Below are 16,336 nucleotides of genomic sequence, written 5' to 3' on the forward strand. Positions count from 1 at the left end.
TGGAGAGGATCGTTCGTGGACTCTACATTTGGGGTAAGTTAGTACTAAACTATCTAGAATTATTGTGTAAACTTTTCAGAATATTCATGTAGAGATTGAGAGTATGTGACTGCGTATGTTATAAAACTGATTGGCATATAAAAATTGTAAATGTGTGATTACATGTGTTGTAGAACTAGTTGTCATACACCGGGAATATATGTCAAATTAGCATTAGTGTTGCCTAGTATGTTTGAATAAGTTGGAGTACTTATAGTTATATCCATTACTAGGTAGCTGTTTGCGTTTCAAGTCTTATTGCCGTGTGAGACGCCCGTCAGCAACCAGAGGATCGGAGTCCCGTGCTCGGCATCTCGAGTGGATTGCCCACAAGCTCCGCGCTTAAGGTAAGTTGGTACGAACCTATCTTGTATTGTTGTATTTAATAAACTATTAGTGTAGAGATTATAAATATGAACTGGGTATGTTGTAAGACTGGTTGTGATTCACCGGGAATATGAGCCAGAGTGGTGTAAGTTTTGATTAGACATATAGAACGTTGATTGGGTATGTAAAAATTAATAATCACCACTCATGAGGGATAAGTACTCTGTTGACACTGGTATTAGGGTAATTGACAAGGCGCTCAGTATGGGACGAGGATAGGAGGATCGGTTAGGGGAAGTGCAAAGACAACAACTAAAACACAATGTGAGTGGTAAAACGAGGGCTGGGTGTGGGGGATGATGTACATGACAAAAAGCATATGTTATGCATGTACAAGCGGGGAGTACATGGGTTGGTGAGGAAAAGCTGTGTGTAAGGCACTATAAATAACTAATCACGAGTCATGGGAAGAAAGCTCATGATGTAGAGGATGTAACAACATATGGTTGTTCTATTAATATTGGAACATCAGCTCTTTTCTTAAATTAAGGCCGTCTGGAAATCTTGTTTTTAATCTATAAATCCAATAGGCCTCCCTTAAATGGGTTTTGTGTTTAATATCACCTCCTCTTTTGGAAGGGTGAATCTTCTCTATGGCATAACAACGTAGTCAAAAAACGAGGAAGGAGGGGCGGCAGGAAGCACAAGCCGAATAAATCAAGATCAAAATCGCCGCCTCCGCCCCCGAAAATTCCAATATTATTAGAATCAAATGTCACTAACTTATCCTCTACCGTATTGACTACAGAGCAAAACGAGGTATTATCACTGGGCCTCAACTTTGCCCCTAAAAATAACTTTAACCTCTTCAATACAATCTTAGACATAAATAAATTTGTTCGTAATCTGACAGTCAAGAAACATTTCCTCACCACGGAAACAATCACTACGGATACTGATATCGCGACATCCTCCTCTATTACAACTGAAGACAACGAAAGATCTCTTATGGACCAACCTTCCATCTTATCCAATTTTTCCTTCCAGGAACTTACAACTATGGCATGCTTAGACCATTTATGTACTGAAACCCCCAACCAAACATTAACGACAGCCCCCAACTTTGTGACATCCAACCCAAAGTTCTATCCCATCAGCTCACGAATGGATTCAATGGACCGGTTTCAAACCGTTATCGAGAAAGAACTACAAAATCTTGCAGATGGCCTTAAACATCAACGCCAAAAATCGAATATGTCGACTCGCCTCAAAAAAGCAGTTCAATCACTGCACGACAACAAAGAGATAACCATAAAAATGTCAGATAAAGGAGGCAGTGTTACAGTGATGAACAAACAAGATTACAAACAATACATCGTAGAGATGTTATCTGATGAAACTACTTATAAAAAACTGGACAAGAACCCCATGGACAGCATAAAAAACAAGATGAAAAAACTACTTAAGGATGGCCAACAAGGAGGTTTCATCAGCCAGAAACAAATGGACTTTATCTATATTGAACAACCCATCACTCCTATCATTCATGCGCTTCCGAAGACGCACAAACAAATCTATCCTCCTCCGATGAGACCTATTGTCTCTGGCATTGGATCAATTCTGGAGAGACTGTCTGAATGGCTCGACACACTATTACAACCACTAGCACAAAAAGCACCTGGATTCCTAAGTGACACAAAAAACGTCCTAAATTCACTATACAACAAACGTTGGGAAAAGACCTATACATGGCTCACATGTGATGTTGTATCACTGTATACATCAATCCCCCACCACATAGCCTATGCCGCCCTTGAATACCATCTGTCTAAACATAGCATCTACGAAAAAAAAATCCAAATATACATTTTAGAAGTACTCATGTTTTTAATGACCAACAACTACTTCCAATTTGATGCAAAATATTACCTCCAACTCAAGGGCGTCTCCATGGGAGCCAAATTCTCTCCATCAATAGCGAACTTAGTGATGTCATGGTGGGAACAATCTCATATTTATTCCACTGATAACCTGTATGGCCACTGTATTGAATGGTACGGTAGATACATCGACGATATTTTGCTTATTTGGAAAGGGGACATCAACATCATCCCTCTCTTTGTAGAAGCCCTGAACCATAACCAATGTAATCTTAAATTTACATACAACTATAATACTTCCAACATTGTATTCCTAGATCTGGAATTAAATGGCAAAGAAGGCCAAATTATATCAACTCAAACCCATCGGAGACCTACATCTTCAAATAGTATTCTTCATGCCAAAAGTAACCATTCACCACAAACCATCAAGGCCATACCAGTAGGTGAGATGCACCGTGCAAAACGAAATTGCACCTCCCAAAGTCTGTTTGAATTAGAACAGAAACAAATTAAAACTAGACTCAAAACAAGAGGGTACCCCCAATGGTCACTCAGCCGAGCAAGTGACATCATGACCAAAAAATCCAGAACCCAGCTACTGGGGTATCATACCACCAACACCAAGAATAGTCCAATGAATCAATCTGCCGGCAATCAGCCCACATTGATTCTACAACAGAGTAACCAGTTTACCCAAATTAAGAACTTAGTCACTAATTACTTACCCATCCTTATGGAAGACGACAGTATGCGATCCATTCTGGCTGGAGGATGTAGAATAGTGGCAAGAAAGGCTCCTTCCCTAGGCAATATCTTGTCCCCGTCGTTCTTCACATCAAATGAAAACCTAAAAACAACATGGTTGGAAACCAAGGGTTTTTACAAGTGTGGCCAGCACCCTTGCAAGGTCTGCTCTTATGCTCATCCAACTAAAACCTTCAGTAATTCCACACAATCAGACACATTCAGCATCCAAAATTACATCAACTGCAATACTGAATCTGTTATCTATATAATTGAGTGTACAGAATGTCAGTTGAAATACGTAGGCTGCACCAACCGAAAATTTAAAACGAGAATTTTGGAACACCTCAGTTATGTAAGAAATGTCAATATTCTTAACATTTCGAATGTGTCAAAACACTTTATACTCCATCATAACAGAACTATAAAAACCCTACGTTGTTATGCCATAGAGAAGATTCACCCTTCAAAAAGAGGAGGTGATATTAAACACAAAACCCGTTTAAGGGAGGCCTATTGGATTTATAGATTAAAAACAAGATTTCCAGACGGCCTTAATTTAAGAAAAGAGCTGATGTTCCAATATTAATAGAACAACCATATGTTGTTACATCCTCTACATCATGAGCTTTCTTCCCATGACTCGTGATTAGTCATTTATAGTGCCTTACACACAGCTTTTCCTCACCAACCCATGTACTCCCCGCTTGTACATGCATAACATATGCTTTTTGTCATGTACATCATCCCCCACACCCAGCCCTCGTTTTACCACTCACATTGTGTTTTAGTTGTTGTCTTTGCACTTCCCCTAACCGATCCTCCTATCCTCGTCCCATACTGAGCGCCTTGTCAATTACCCTAATACCAGTGTCAACAGAGTACTTATCCCTCATGAGTGGTGATTATTAATTTTTACATACCCAATCAACGTTCTATATGTCTAATCAAAACTTACACCACTCTGGCTCATATTCATGGTGAATCACAACCAGTCTTACAACATACCCAGTTCATATTTATAATCTCTACACTAATAGTTTATTAAATACAACAATACAAGATAGGTTCGTACCAACTTACCTTAAGCGCGGAGCTTGTGGGCAATCCACTCGAGATGCCGAGCACGGGACTCCGATCCTCTGGTTGCTGACGTGCGTCTCACATGGCAATAAGACTTGAAACGCAAACAGCTACCTAGTAATGGATATAACTATAAGTACTCCAACTTATTCAAACATACTAGGCAACACTAATGCTAATTTGACATATATTCCCGGTGTATGACAACTAGTTCTACAACACATGTAATCACACATTTACAATTTTTATATGCCAATCAGTTTTATAACATACGCAGTCACATACTCTCAATCTCTACATGAATATTCTGAAAAGTTTACACAATAATTCTAGATAGTTTAGTACTAACTTACCCCAAATGTAGAGTCCACGAACGATCCTCTCCAGGCGCTGAACATGTGACTCTGATCCTCCAATCACAGGTGTGCGTCTCACACTATTACGAGACATGAAACGCAAACGGTTACTTAGCAACTGATACAATTACAGGTACTCCATTGTAGCATAAGTCCCTTTTGCTATCCAATAAGATAACATCAAGTAACAATCTATTATACACATGATGATATCCGGGATCAATTTCCAACTGTTTGAATACATACCTGATACCAAGGTTAACAACTTCACCCCAATGCAGCCATTACTCCTTCCGGTTTGCGCTCCATAGGTCCGACAAACCTTGGAACGCAATTAAGACCCAGCTGTCCCACCGGATCTAGTGTATATATATTTGACAGCGCGCTCAATTCAAAATCTATTACAGCCAAGTCTAAGGACGCCGAAGCCGTCCGAAACGCGTAGGCTCTGAGGATACTATCCCCCCACTTTTTCACACCAGGACTCCAAACACTTGGATTTCTTTTAATCAGGACTATTAAACTTGGAACCTATTTCCATTTTATATGGCTCTGAGGATACTATCCCCCCACTTTTTCACACCAGGACTCCAAACACTTGGATTTCTTTTAATCAGGACTATTAAACTTGGAACCTGTTTCCATTTTATATCAACCACAGCACTGGACCCAACTTGCTTTTCTTTCGAGGTGATATTACATTATAGAGGGGGTGATATTACATTATAGAGGAGGTGATATTACATTATAGAGGAGGTGATATTACATTATAGAGGAGGTGATATTACATTATAGAGGAGGCGATATTACATTATAGAGGAGGCGATATTACATTATAGAGGAGGCGATATTACATTATAGAGGGGGTGATATTACATTATAGAGGGGGTGATATTACATTATAGAGGAGGTGATATTACATTATAGAGGGGGTGATATTACATTATAGAGGAGGTGATATTACATTATAGAGGGGGTGATATTACATTATAGAGGGGGTGATATTACATTATAGAGGGGTGATATTACATTATAGAGGAGGTGATATTACATTATAGAGGAGGTGATATTACATTATAGAGGGTAATAATACATTTATAGAGGAGGTGATATTACATTATAGAGGAGGCGATATTACATTATAGAGGAGGTGATATTACATTATAGAGGAGGTGATATTACATTATAGAGGAGGCGATATTACATTATAGAGGAGGTGATATTACATTATAGAGGAGGTGATATTATATTACAGAGGGGTGGTATTACATTATAGAGTAGGTGATATTACATTATAGAGGAGGTGATATTACATTATAGAGGAGGTGATATTACATTATAGAGGAGGTGATATTACATTATAGAGGGGGTGATATTACATTATAGAGGAGTGATATTACATTATAGAGGAGGTGATATTACATTATAGAGGGGGTGATATTACATTATAGAGGAGGTGATATTACATTATAGAGGAGGTGATATTACATTATAGAGGGGGTGATATTACATTATAGAGGAGGTGATATTACATTATAGAGGGGGCGATATTATAGAGGGGGTGATATTACACTATAGAGGAGGTGATATTACATTATAGAGGAGGTGATATTACATTATAGAGGAGGCGATATTACATTATAGAGGAGGTGATATTACATTTATAGAGGAGGTGATATTACATTTATAGAGGGGGTGATATTACATTATAGAGGAGGTGATATTACATTATAGAGGAGGTGATATTACATTATAGAGGGGTGATATTACATTATAGAGGAGGTGATATTACATTATAGAGGAGGTGATATTACATTATAGAGGAGGCGATATTACATTATAGAGAGGTGATATTACATTATAGAGGAGGTGATATTACATTATAGAGGAGGTGATATTACATTATAGAGGGGTGATATTACATTATAGAGGGGGTGATATTACATTATAGAGGAGGTGATATTACATTATAGAGGGGGTGATATTACATTATAGAGGAGGCGATATTACATTATAGAGGGGGTGATATTACATTATAGAGGGGGTGATATTACATTATAGAGGAGGTGATATTACATTATAGAGGGGGTGATATTACATTATAGAGGAGGTGATATTACATTATAGAGGGGGTGATATTACATTATAGAGGAGGTGATATTACATTATAGAGGGGGTGATATTACATTATAGAGGGGGTGATATTACATTTATAGAGGAGGTGATGTTACATTTATAGAGGAGGGGATGTTACATTATAGAGGGGGCGATATTACATTATAGAGGGGGCGATGTTACATTTATAGAGGAGGTGATGTTACATTATAGATGAGGTGATGTTACATTATAGATGAGGTGATGTTACATGTATGGAGGAGGTGACGTTACATTTATAGAGGGGTGACATTACATTTATAGAGGAGGTGACATTACATTATAGAGGAGGTGATATTACATTATAGAGGGGGTGATATTGCATTTATCGAGGTGGTGATATTACATGACTCAAATAAGTCGAGTCATGTACCCCTATATGCCCCTTATTTTAATGGCCACAGCAGCCGTTTATTATCTTAAATAACAATGAATTTTAAATAACAAAATAACATAACTTTTGAATTCCCACAGAGGAATTCATCCAAACATAAATAACACCCTGTGACCCTATCAGGGTCATAACAAACCAAAAAGAATGACAGGGGCAAGTCCTTGAAGCCACCAATATTTTATTTACAGATCATCTGCCCACCAATACCTTACCCCCAGCCGTAACCCGGCTCAGGGGCACCAATTACCTTTAGCAGATGACCTCCACCATATATCTCACAGCCTTCAAAAGGGGTAACACCCTAAGAAGCCGATTTCCAACTAATTGGGGGGTGCATTTCACCCACCTCTTTTTTCGACCTACTTCAAGGAACCCCCCCCCCCCCCCCCCGCCAAAGCGAAATAGGCCTTGACTTTCTCAAGGCTGTGAGCTCCTCCACACGCCCACCGCTCATTGAATACCATCCATTAGAGCCAGACTCCACATATCCTTTCCCACTTCATTCAGGACGACTCCGTCCTCCCTCCAATAGCTCCCTGTCCCAGTCTCCAAGTCCCAATGCCGCACAGCCACCCCTTCACTCCGTGCAACAAAACCTGATATAGCCCTGTTGGCCTTAATGCGAGCCTTGTTGACCCTAGCCACGGAGCGAGCCAACCGCCAACTCTTCCTCGGGACCATTTCCGACCACGCAAATCACCAGCTTGGGATGGGATGACCACAAGCACAGCAGGTCATGTTTTACATCTCTCACCAATTCCCGAAAAGGGCGTAAGCCCAAATAATTTCCCCCAAATATTGAGTACCAGCACCTCCGGTACCCTGTCCAAAAGTACATAGCTGTTAAACTCCAGCAAAACCCTGCTCCAGGTCATGCCACGGAAACCCATCCATCGCAATATCGCTGTGTCCTGCGGAATCCAGGGCTGTCTACCGTCTGGCCGTACATCCGCTCGTATGGCACCCCAGTACACATACGAATGCCCCATAATCCATACCAAGCAAGGGTTAGGGCCTGCAAGACAAAAGAAAACATACATGCACACCACTCAAACACGCTATCAACTACACATCACAGGCGGAAACGCACACATCCAGATCATTGATGCATAAATACACAGATCACAGCATATGCGGGCGAAAATATGAGCAGAAACGCGCTGATTCCCAGCGCCCTATACGGTGCACCCCTGCTTTGTCTAAACCCCACCTCACCGCTTCCGTCGCCACCCTGATCAGAAATAAATGAGACGAGTATTGTTATGCCCGCACATGACACGCCACCAGGCATTTCCTAAACACCGAAACAAACTGAAAACGAGACCAAAAAGTACTGTCCAAATGCCTAGGTAACGGCGAATCCGAGCGACCTGCGCCTGCTAAAAACTCCTTGAGGCAGAAAACTGGACATACCGCATTCCCCGGCAATGCGAACAGCACTAACCGTCTCCCCCTACCCATTTGAATGACGGAGAACTATCTCCACCCTATCTTCATACAAATCCACATCATCCTGCCTCAAACACCCTGGTTTAGCCGAACTAGGCGACACCAATTGCCCCACCCAAAAAGCTCCAAAAAAGCCAGCGAGAAGGACTATCGAAACAGCTTGCTTTCATATGGCGATCTACACACCTGCCACACCACCTCACCCATCTTACACAGCAGTTGGAATGACACTGGACGCTGCTGATCCCTCACAAGCACACCCTTTCACAGTCCCCGCAATGCCTGGCTCACCAAGAAATGCTTCGTGACGTCCACTAACCCCCGGAGCTTAAAACCGAAAGCAATGGCCGCCACAAAGCGATTGACCTTGGCAACCGTGCAACCAGCAGAAAAAGCATCCCCCAACCAAAACAACGCAAGTATCGGGATCATGAGATACCACATCCACTCTTCCCATTGATGCTATCCGGCCGAATACGCCGCCCACGTCAAGTTGGCAAGGCGATCGTTCGATCAAGGCACCTGCAGCCTGGACACCAGCTTCCAAAGATGACTGGGATAGTCCACCCCAGTCAATTCCGCATCCAGCACCAGCTGACGAAACCGATGCCACTGTGAGCAAGAAAGCACCTTAGCGATACAATTGTCCACCCCCGGGACATGCATCGCCACCACCCACGCATTCAATTGCAGACAGGTGAGCACCAACTGCCGTAACAAGCGAACTATCGGAGGAGACGACGCCGACACGTTGTTTATCGCCATTACCACCCCCAGATTGTCGCAATGGAAGCAAACTTTCTTGTCCCGGAACCTGTCCCCCCAAATGGTAACTGCTACCACTATGGGAAATAGTTCGAGCAGGGCCAAGTTGCACGTAAAACCCTTCTCCACCCAAGTAGCCAGCCATGTACCCTCACACCATTGACCTTTACAAAATGCGCCGAAACCCACTGCACCCAATGCATCAGTGAACAACTCCAGATGAAAATTATCCATAGCCCGAAACATCCATAAAGAGCGACCATTATATCTAGCAAGGAAATTAAGCCACACTCGCAAGTCCTCCCTGTGATCAGCGACTAAATAAATAAAATGATGTGGCTCCCTAACCCCCGCCATTGCAGCTGCCAGCTGACGGCAAAACACCCTACCAATAGGCATGATGCGGCAAGCAAAATGTAACTTCTTCAGCAGCGACTGCTACTCTCGTAGCTTCATTTTCTTAAGATGACAAGCTCTGTCAACTTTAGAACGCAAAGCAACCAGCTTATTATCTGGCAATCTACACTCCATCGCCACCAAGTCAATGGAAACACCCAAAAAACAAATTGACGTCGCAGGGCCCTCAGTCTTTTCAGGCGCCAAAGGGATACCAAACTCCCGTGACACCCATGTAACCGTCTCCAGCAAGTTCGCGCATACTCCAGAACCCGCCGGACCGACGCACAAAAAATCGTTGAGATAGTGAATAAAAGAATCCACCCCAGCGACAATTCTAACCACCCACTCCAAAAATGAACTAAAAACCTCGAAATACGCACACAACAGAGAACAGCCCATAGGTAGGCAACGATCAACAAAATACCAGTAACACCCCAATAGCCGCTGGCTGTCCGCATGCATCGGCAGTAAACAAAAAGCAGCCTCGATGTCAGTCTTTGCCATCAAAGCCCCTTTTCCGTAACCGTGCACCAGTGCTACTGCAGCGTCAAACGACGTATAGACGATGGAACACAATTCCGGATCTATACCATCATTAACCAACGCCCCTTTAGGAAACGACAAATGGTATATAAGAAGGAACTTGTTCGGTTCCCGTTTTGGAACCACACCCAGGGGTTAAACTACCAAACTCGGCACCGTCATGAAAGGGCCCGCCATTCTACCCAGCACAACTTCCATCTGAAGTTTTTCCGACACCACCACTGCATGCTGATAGGCAGACCGAAGGTTGCGCTGCGTAAAAGGGACCACGTGAGGCGAAGGCGGAACAATAAAATCCGAACCAAAACCCGAACTAATCAGCAGAGCTCCTTCCCTATCGGGGTATCTACTTAGAAAGGGGGCCATCTTTGTGAGCCTCACTGGCGTCACCCCCATGACCAGAGCAACCACTGGTTCCCTCTGTTGCTGCCCTTTTTTAAAGCATTTGGAAGCCCCGTGCGACTGACCATTACAGTGCGAACAGACATGTTTAAACTTGCAAGTGACTCCAAATTTACATTGCCCCTCATTAAACTGCCAACACGTTCCAAGCTTGGAGCCCGAGGCATTACCTGCCTGACTGGAATTTTCCTCCCCGTTCCCGCTCCCGGGAAAGAACTGACCCTGTTTAAACAGTGCCGTCACCTTTAACCACAAGGCTATATCCTTATGGTTGTACCATATGTTTGGCCGCACCGCTTTCCGCTGCCGAAATTGTTCGTCATGCCGGAGCCACGCCTGATCCAAATAACAAAAGAGAGCCGAGCAATTGTTCGGCGCCTATTCCCCAATAACACTCACTAATATAGCGAAAGCCTGCAACCAATTAACTAATGTTTTTGGGATCAAACGATATCTCCTTTTTTCCTCCTCGTCTTTCTTAGTTTCATCACGCTTAACCTTATCCAAATTAAACTTTTCCAAAGGCAGAAGGGAAAATATTTCAATGTACTCATCCTTCAAAATACGCTCCTTAACTTCCTGTTTCAAATGGACCCCTAACAGGCCCTCATAAACACACATAAAACTCTCCCCGCGCACGATCATCCTAACGCACCCGGTCTACCTCCTTCGGCTTCTCCGTCTGCACCGAAACCGCCACGGCATCTGCCGCCCCCCGTGTGTCACTACTCTGGAATTAAGAACCGTGGGGTTAATGTGAGAACCCGCCCAAACCGCAACTGGTGACGCGACCGCCTGCCCTGGGGATGGGGACCCCCCCAATCGCCCCACTAACTCTTTTAAGCAACCCACTAAATCCGCCAGATTATCCCGACCCCGTGTGCTTGCGACGCAGGTATCCCGGACCCCCCCGGCGACCACCCCCATGCGACTAAATCTAAACCGACACCCGACATCAATAAAGCAGGAAAATGTAAAGTAGGCGTCCAGTCACCAGGCTGCCCAGGGGCTGTGATCCCGTCAGCCGGACCCGCATGTCCACGCGTAGAGGCCCAGAGCTCTCCATCATCCAATGCTCCGTTCCTGCTGTGGCGTTGTCCACATTGGCAATGGGTGCACGAGGAATTCCAGCTCCTGGATGGGACTTGTGAAAAGGACATTGCATCATCCGGGCGGCTCTCCTCGCTCCTCTGCTGGTCTGAAGCATCAGCCACCTGCTGCTCTTTGCCTGGCACCCACACCGCTGACCGCATTCTGTCTTCCACCGACCCCATCACTGCTCGACATCTCCACCTCTAGGCCAACCGGCCCTCTGGCTGGAACCTCGCTATGCAGGGCCGCCGACAAACTTTCGCCCTGGCTGGAAGAAGGAGGGGGTGTGGCCAGAAGTGAAGGCCGCATCCTCGTGGTCATAGCCGCCGGGTGCCGCCGCGTTCTGGGATTCCTCCCAGGACCGGACTGTGGTGCAGCAGTCGTCCGACCTGCAGCCCGGCCTGAAGGGTCCACAGAGGGGCTCCGCATGCAGCGCCGTGCCCGTGGGATCAGTTCCGGACTCAGCCGGACAGGAGGACGCGAGCGCCTCGTGGTGCGCGTCGCACCGGAAGTGCCGGCCGCATCCGGCGTCACCGGGGAGACAGGCTCTTTCCGTCTGACACCTGCCCCCGAGAGCGCCGTGCTCTTACCTCCGGCAATTCCTGCAGAGATGGAGCCGACGCTGCGGGGGATCGCTCCAGGCCTGCGCCCTGAACCTCCGATGACTCCTGGCTATGAGAGGAAGCCGGGCCCACAATCGGCGCCTTTATCTGCGCACTGAGCCATCCAGGCTCCCTGGACGCAGCAGCGGTCAGCAGCTGCTGCAGAAGATCCTCATCAGACGCCATGGATGAAGAGGAGAGGAAGGACATGTTCCTGGTTCAGCATACTGGAGAAGAGAGGGAGAGAAAGCACGAGAAGGTACATCCCCCTACACACCCCACCCCTTACCCTACTAGTCCGCCTACCGACCCTATCCTGAACTCCCATAGGCCAACCAACTTGTTACCCCTCCCATCTATTTTAGCCATGGAGGCCTCCCCTTATTCTTTTTTTTGTCTGCAGTACGGCCTCTTCTTTTATAGAGGAGGTGATATTACATTATAGAGGAGGTGATATTACATTATAGAGGGGGTGATATTACATTATAGAGGAGGTGATATTACATTATAGAGGAGGTGATATTACATTTATGGAGAAGGTGATATTACATTATAGAGGAGGTGATATTACATTTATAGAGGAGGTGATATTACATTTATAGAGGAGGTGATATTACATTTATAGAGGCAATATTATAGAGGAGGTTATATTACATTATAGAGGATGTGATATTACATTATAGAGGGGTAATATTACATTACATTATAGAGGGGGCGATATTACATTTATAGAGGAGGCGATATTATAGAGGAGGCGATATTATGGAGGAGGTGATATTACATTTATAGAGAAGGTGAAAAATAAGCCCTCATACCACTTAATCGACGGAAAAATAAAAAAGTTATGGCTCTCAGAATTTGGCAACACAAAATACATTTTATTTTTTACACTTAGGTTTTTACTTGTAAAAGTAGTAAAATATAGAAAAAACTATATATATTTGGTATCACCGTAATCATATTGACCCACAGAATACAGGACAAAAACCAATGGAGGAATCAATGTTTTTTACATTTTCTACCCCACAAATAATTTTTTACCCGTTTCCTAGTACATTATATGGCACAATAATGGTGCTACTAAAAACTACAACTCATCCTGCAAAAATCAAGCCCTCATAGGACTATATCGACTGAAAAATAAAAAAGTTATGGCTTTTGGAAGGTGGGGAGGAAAAAAATTAAAATCTGAAAAATGACTGTGGCGGAAAGGGGTTAAAGGGTTTGTCCACTTTGTATGGTTTCTTCTTCTATGAAGAAATAAATTAAATATAGTTTTAGATTTATACTTGTATTAGACATTTTGCTCACATAAATTTCGGTATAGTAGCCTTTGTCTATGTCACGGTAGAATGCAGTGGCGTAACTACCGCCGTAGAAGCCGTAGCGGCTGCTACGGGGCCCTCGGCAAGAGGGGGCCTGTGTCGCCCGCCGCCACGGGCCCCCACCATGGCCGGAGGCTCCCCTAGCAGCCGCTTTGTCTGCTACAGCGCGACGCCACTGAACACTACGGCAGAGAAGGGAGGTATCTCCCCGCTCTGCCATTAAGCAAAAGACATGTATCCCCTATCCACAGGATAGGGGATACATGTGTGATCGCTGGCATTGATAGGGAGAACGGGGGACTGAAAGTCCCCTGAAGTTCTCCATCACAAACCTCGGACTTCCGGGGTCTGTGTCGGCAGCTCCGTAGAAATGAATGGAGCGCCGGTCGCGCTTGTGCGCATGCGTGACCAGCGCTCCTTTCATTTTTATTGAGCTGCGCAGACTCCGGAAGTCCGAGGTTTGTGATGGAGAACTTCAGGGGACTTTCGGTCCCCCGTTCTCCCTATCGCTGCCAGCGATCACACATGTATCCCCTATCCTGTGGATAGGGGATACATGTCTTTTGTAGGACACACTATAGGTCGGCTTTTACAGGGGGTTACCAACAGAGGGGGCTGTATAGCGTTACCTACAGTGGGGGCTGTATAGCGTTACCTACAGGGGAGCTGTATAGCGTTACCTACAGTGGGGGCTGTATAGCGTTACCTACAGGGGGGGCTGTATAACGTTACCTACAGGGGGGGCTGTATAGCGTTACCTACAGGGGGGGCTGTATAGCGCCATACAGCCCCCTCTGTAGAGAACGCCATACAGCCCCCACTGTAGAGAACGCCATACAGAACCCCCCCTGTAGAGAACGCCATACAGCCCCCTCTGTAGATATCTACAAAGGGGGCTGTATGGCGTAATCTACAGGGGGTCTGTATGGCGCTATCTACAGGGGGGGCTGTATGGCGCTATCTACAGGGGGGCTGTATGGCGTTATCTACAGGGGGGGCTGTATGGCGTTATCTACAAGGGGGGGTTGTGTGACACCCAGGGGAGGGGGGGCCCCAGTCAAAAGTTTGCTATGGGGCCCAGTCTTTCCTAGTTACGCCCCTGGTAGAATGGTATAGCCCATAGATTAGTCCTGTGTAATGCATCCATAAACAAACTGAATAGGACTAAACATGGCGTCAGTCACGTGACCCCTAGCATTCAGTTAGCAACAGCGCTACATGACATACATGTGTTGGGGCAGCATACTAAATACTCCCACTCCTCCACGGAGAAATAGACAGTCACATCCTGACACCTTATAGGAAGCTGATACATACAATGATATAAACTCTGCGGGGAAAAAGGGTCAACCATGTAATTTTCGAACCATCCGGGCTTCCGTAGGGACTAAGATTCAATTAAATGTAACTGGCTTGTTTTTTTTGTTCTTGTGCCTGTTTTTTTTTTTTTTTATCTTTTTATTTTTTAATATATACTGCAAATACAATAAACAAAGAAAGGAAGCTGAATTATTCTTTTCCGAAAAGAAAGTTAGAGATGGCACAGTTTTAAGGATAGGCATATGAACATTATAGAAAGGGGAGTTCCTAGCCTGGGACCCCATCTATCAGATAGAGGAGAGTTTAGCAAGTATGTCGGGAGCTTTTGTAGGGTCAAAGCATTATGTGAACTAGGCCTAAGTTACATGGCTCATTCTCTGGGTGTTAAATGTATGACCTAACAAGACTTCCCCATCGGATCGCCAAGGAAGGCAAGTTTTTAGACAAAGGGTCGTATTCCTAAAACAATCCATTTAGGGAGTTAAAACTAACATTCACATCTTTGTTCAATGATTTATGGTGCCTTTCCTTATTTTTTACATTATTCTCTACTATATCCTGCTGTGTTACATTGCTTTTACTCAACATATTGTAAAAAATCTGATCTATAGCTTGTCTTTCCTACATAAACCTCTGTTACATCCATCCTTGTACTTTAATAATAAAAAAAGCAAAAAATTATAAATATAAAACTATAAAATAAAGCAGAAACATGCGGTCAGATTCCCTTTTACTGCCTCTACATACAAGGTTATAGTCGTCATCCACACACAAGGTTATAGTCATCATCCACACGCAAGGTTACAGTCGTCATCCACACGCAAGGTTACAGTCGTCATCCACATGCAAGGTTACAGTCGTCATCCACACGCAAGGTTACAGTCGTCATCCACACGCAAGGTTACAGTCGTCATCCACACGCAAGGTTACAGTCGCCATCCACACGCAAGGTTATAGTCGTCATCCACACGCAAGGTTATAGACGTCATCCACACGCAAGGTTATAGTCGTCATCCACACGCAAGGTTATAGTCGTCATCCACACGCAAGGTTATAGTCGTCATCCACACACAAGGTTATAGTCGTCATCCACACACAAGGTTCTAGTCGTCATCCACACACAAGGTTGTTGTAAAGGATCTGCCAGGCACAGCTTCTGTGTCAACGCCCATAGGTAATCTTCCACCACTCAGGATGGCAGGCTTAGGAGTGGGAGAGCCTATCACAGCCTGGCCAAACGGAGCTAGCTCCCGCCCTCTGTCTATTTATACCTGCCTTTCCTGTTCCTCCTTGCTTGTGATTCTTCTCGTTTGGTTTCCTGACCCTGCTGCAGCTTCTTGAACTATTTCTCCCTGCTACATACTGAACCTGGCTTACTGACTACTCTCCTGCTCTGCGTTTGGTACCTCGTACACTCCTGGTTTGACTCGGCTTGTTCACTACTCTCCTGCTCTGCGTT

At 44.5% G+C, this 16,336-nt stretch overlaps 1 protein-coding gene across 1 annotated transcript in view; it reads right to left on the reverse strand.

Moving 5' to 3' along the window:
• Nucleotides 1-16,336, reverse strand: part of LOC142663005 (uncharacterized) — a 76,336-nt gene that overhangs the window by 17,337 nt on the left and 42,663 nt on the right. Inside the window, 8 exon segments of the mRNA XM_075841299.1 lie at nt 2,975-3,096; nt 4,077-4,170; nt 4,430-4,512; nt 7,979-7,995; nt 8,952-9,041; nt 11,194-11,268; nt 12,221-12,446; nt 15,275-15,336. Of these exon segments, the coding sequence (XP_075697414.1) occupies nt 2,975-3,096; nt 4,077-4,170; nt 4,430-4,512; nt 7,979-7,995; nt 8,952-9,041; nt 11,194-11,268; nt 12,221-12,446; nt 15,275-15,336 (769 nt within the window).

The sequence above is a fragment of the Rhinoderma darwinii genome, chromosome 11 (assembly GCF_050947455.1).
Source record: "Rhinoderma darwinii isolate aRhiDar2 chromosome 11, aRhiDar2.hap1, whole genome shotgun sequence".
NCBI lineage: Eukaryota > Metazoa > Chordata > Amphibia > Anura > Rhinodermatidae > Rhinoderma > Rhinoderma darwinii.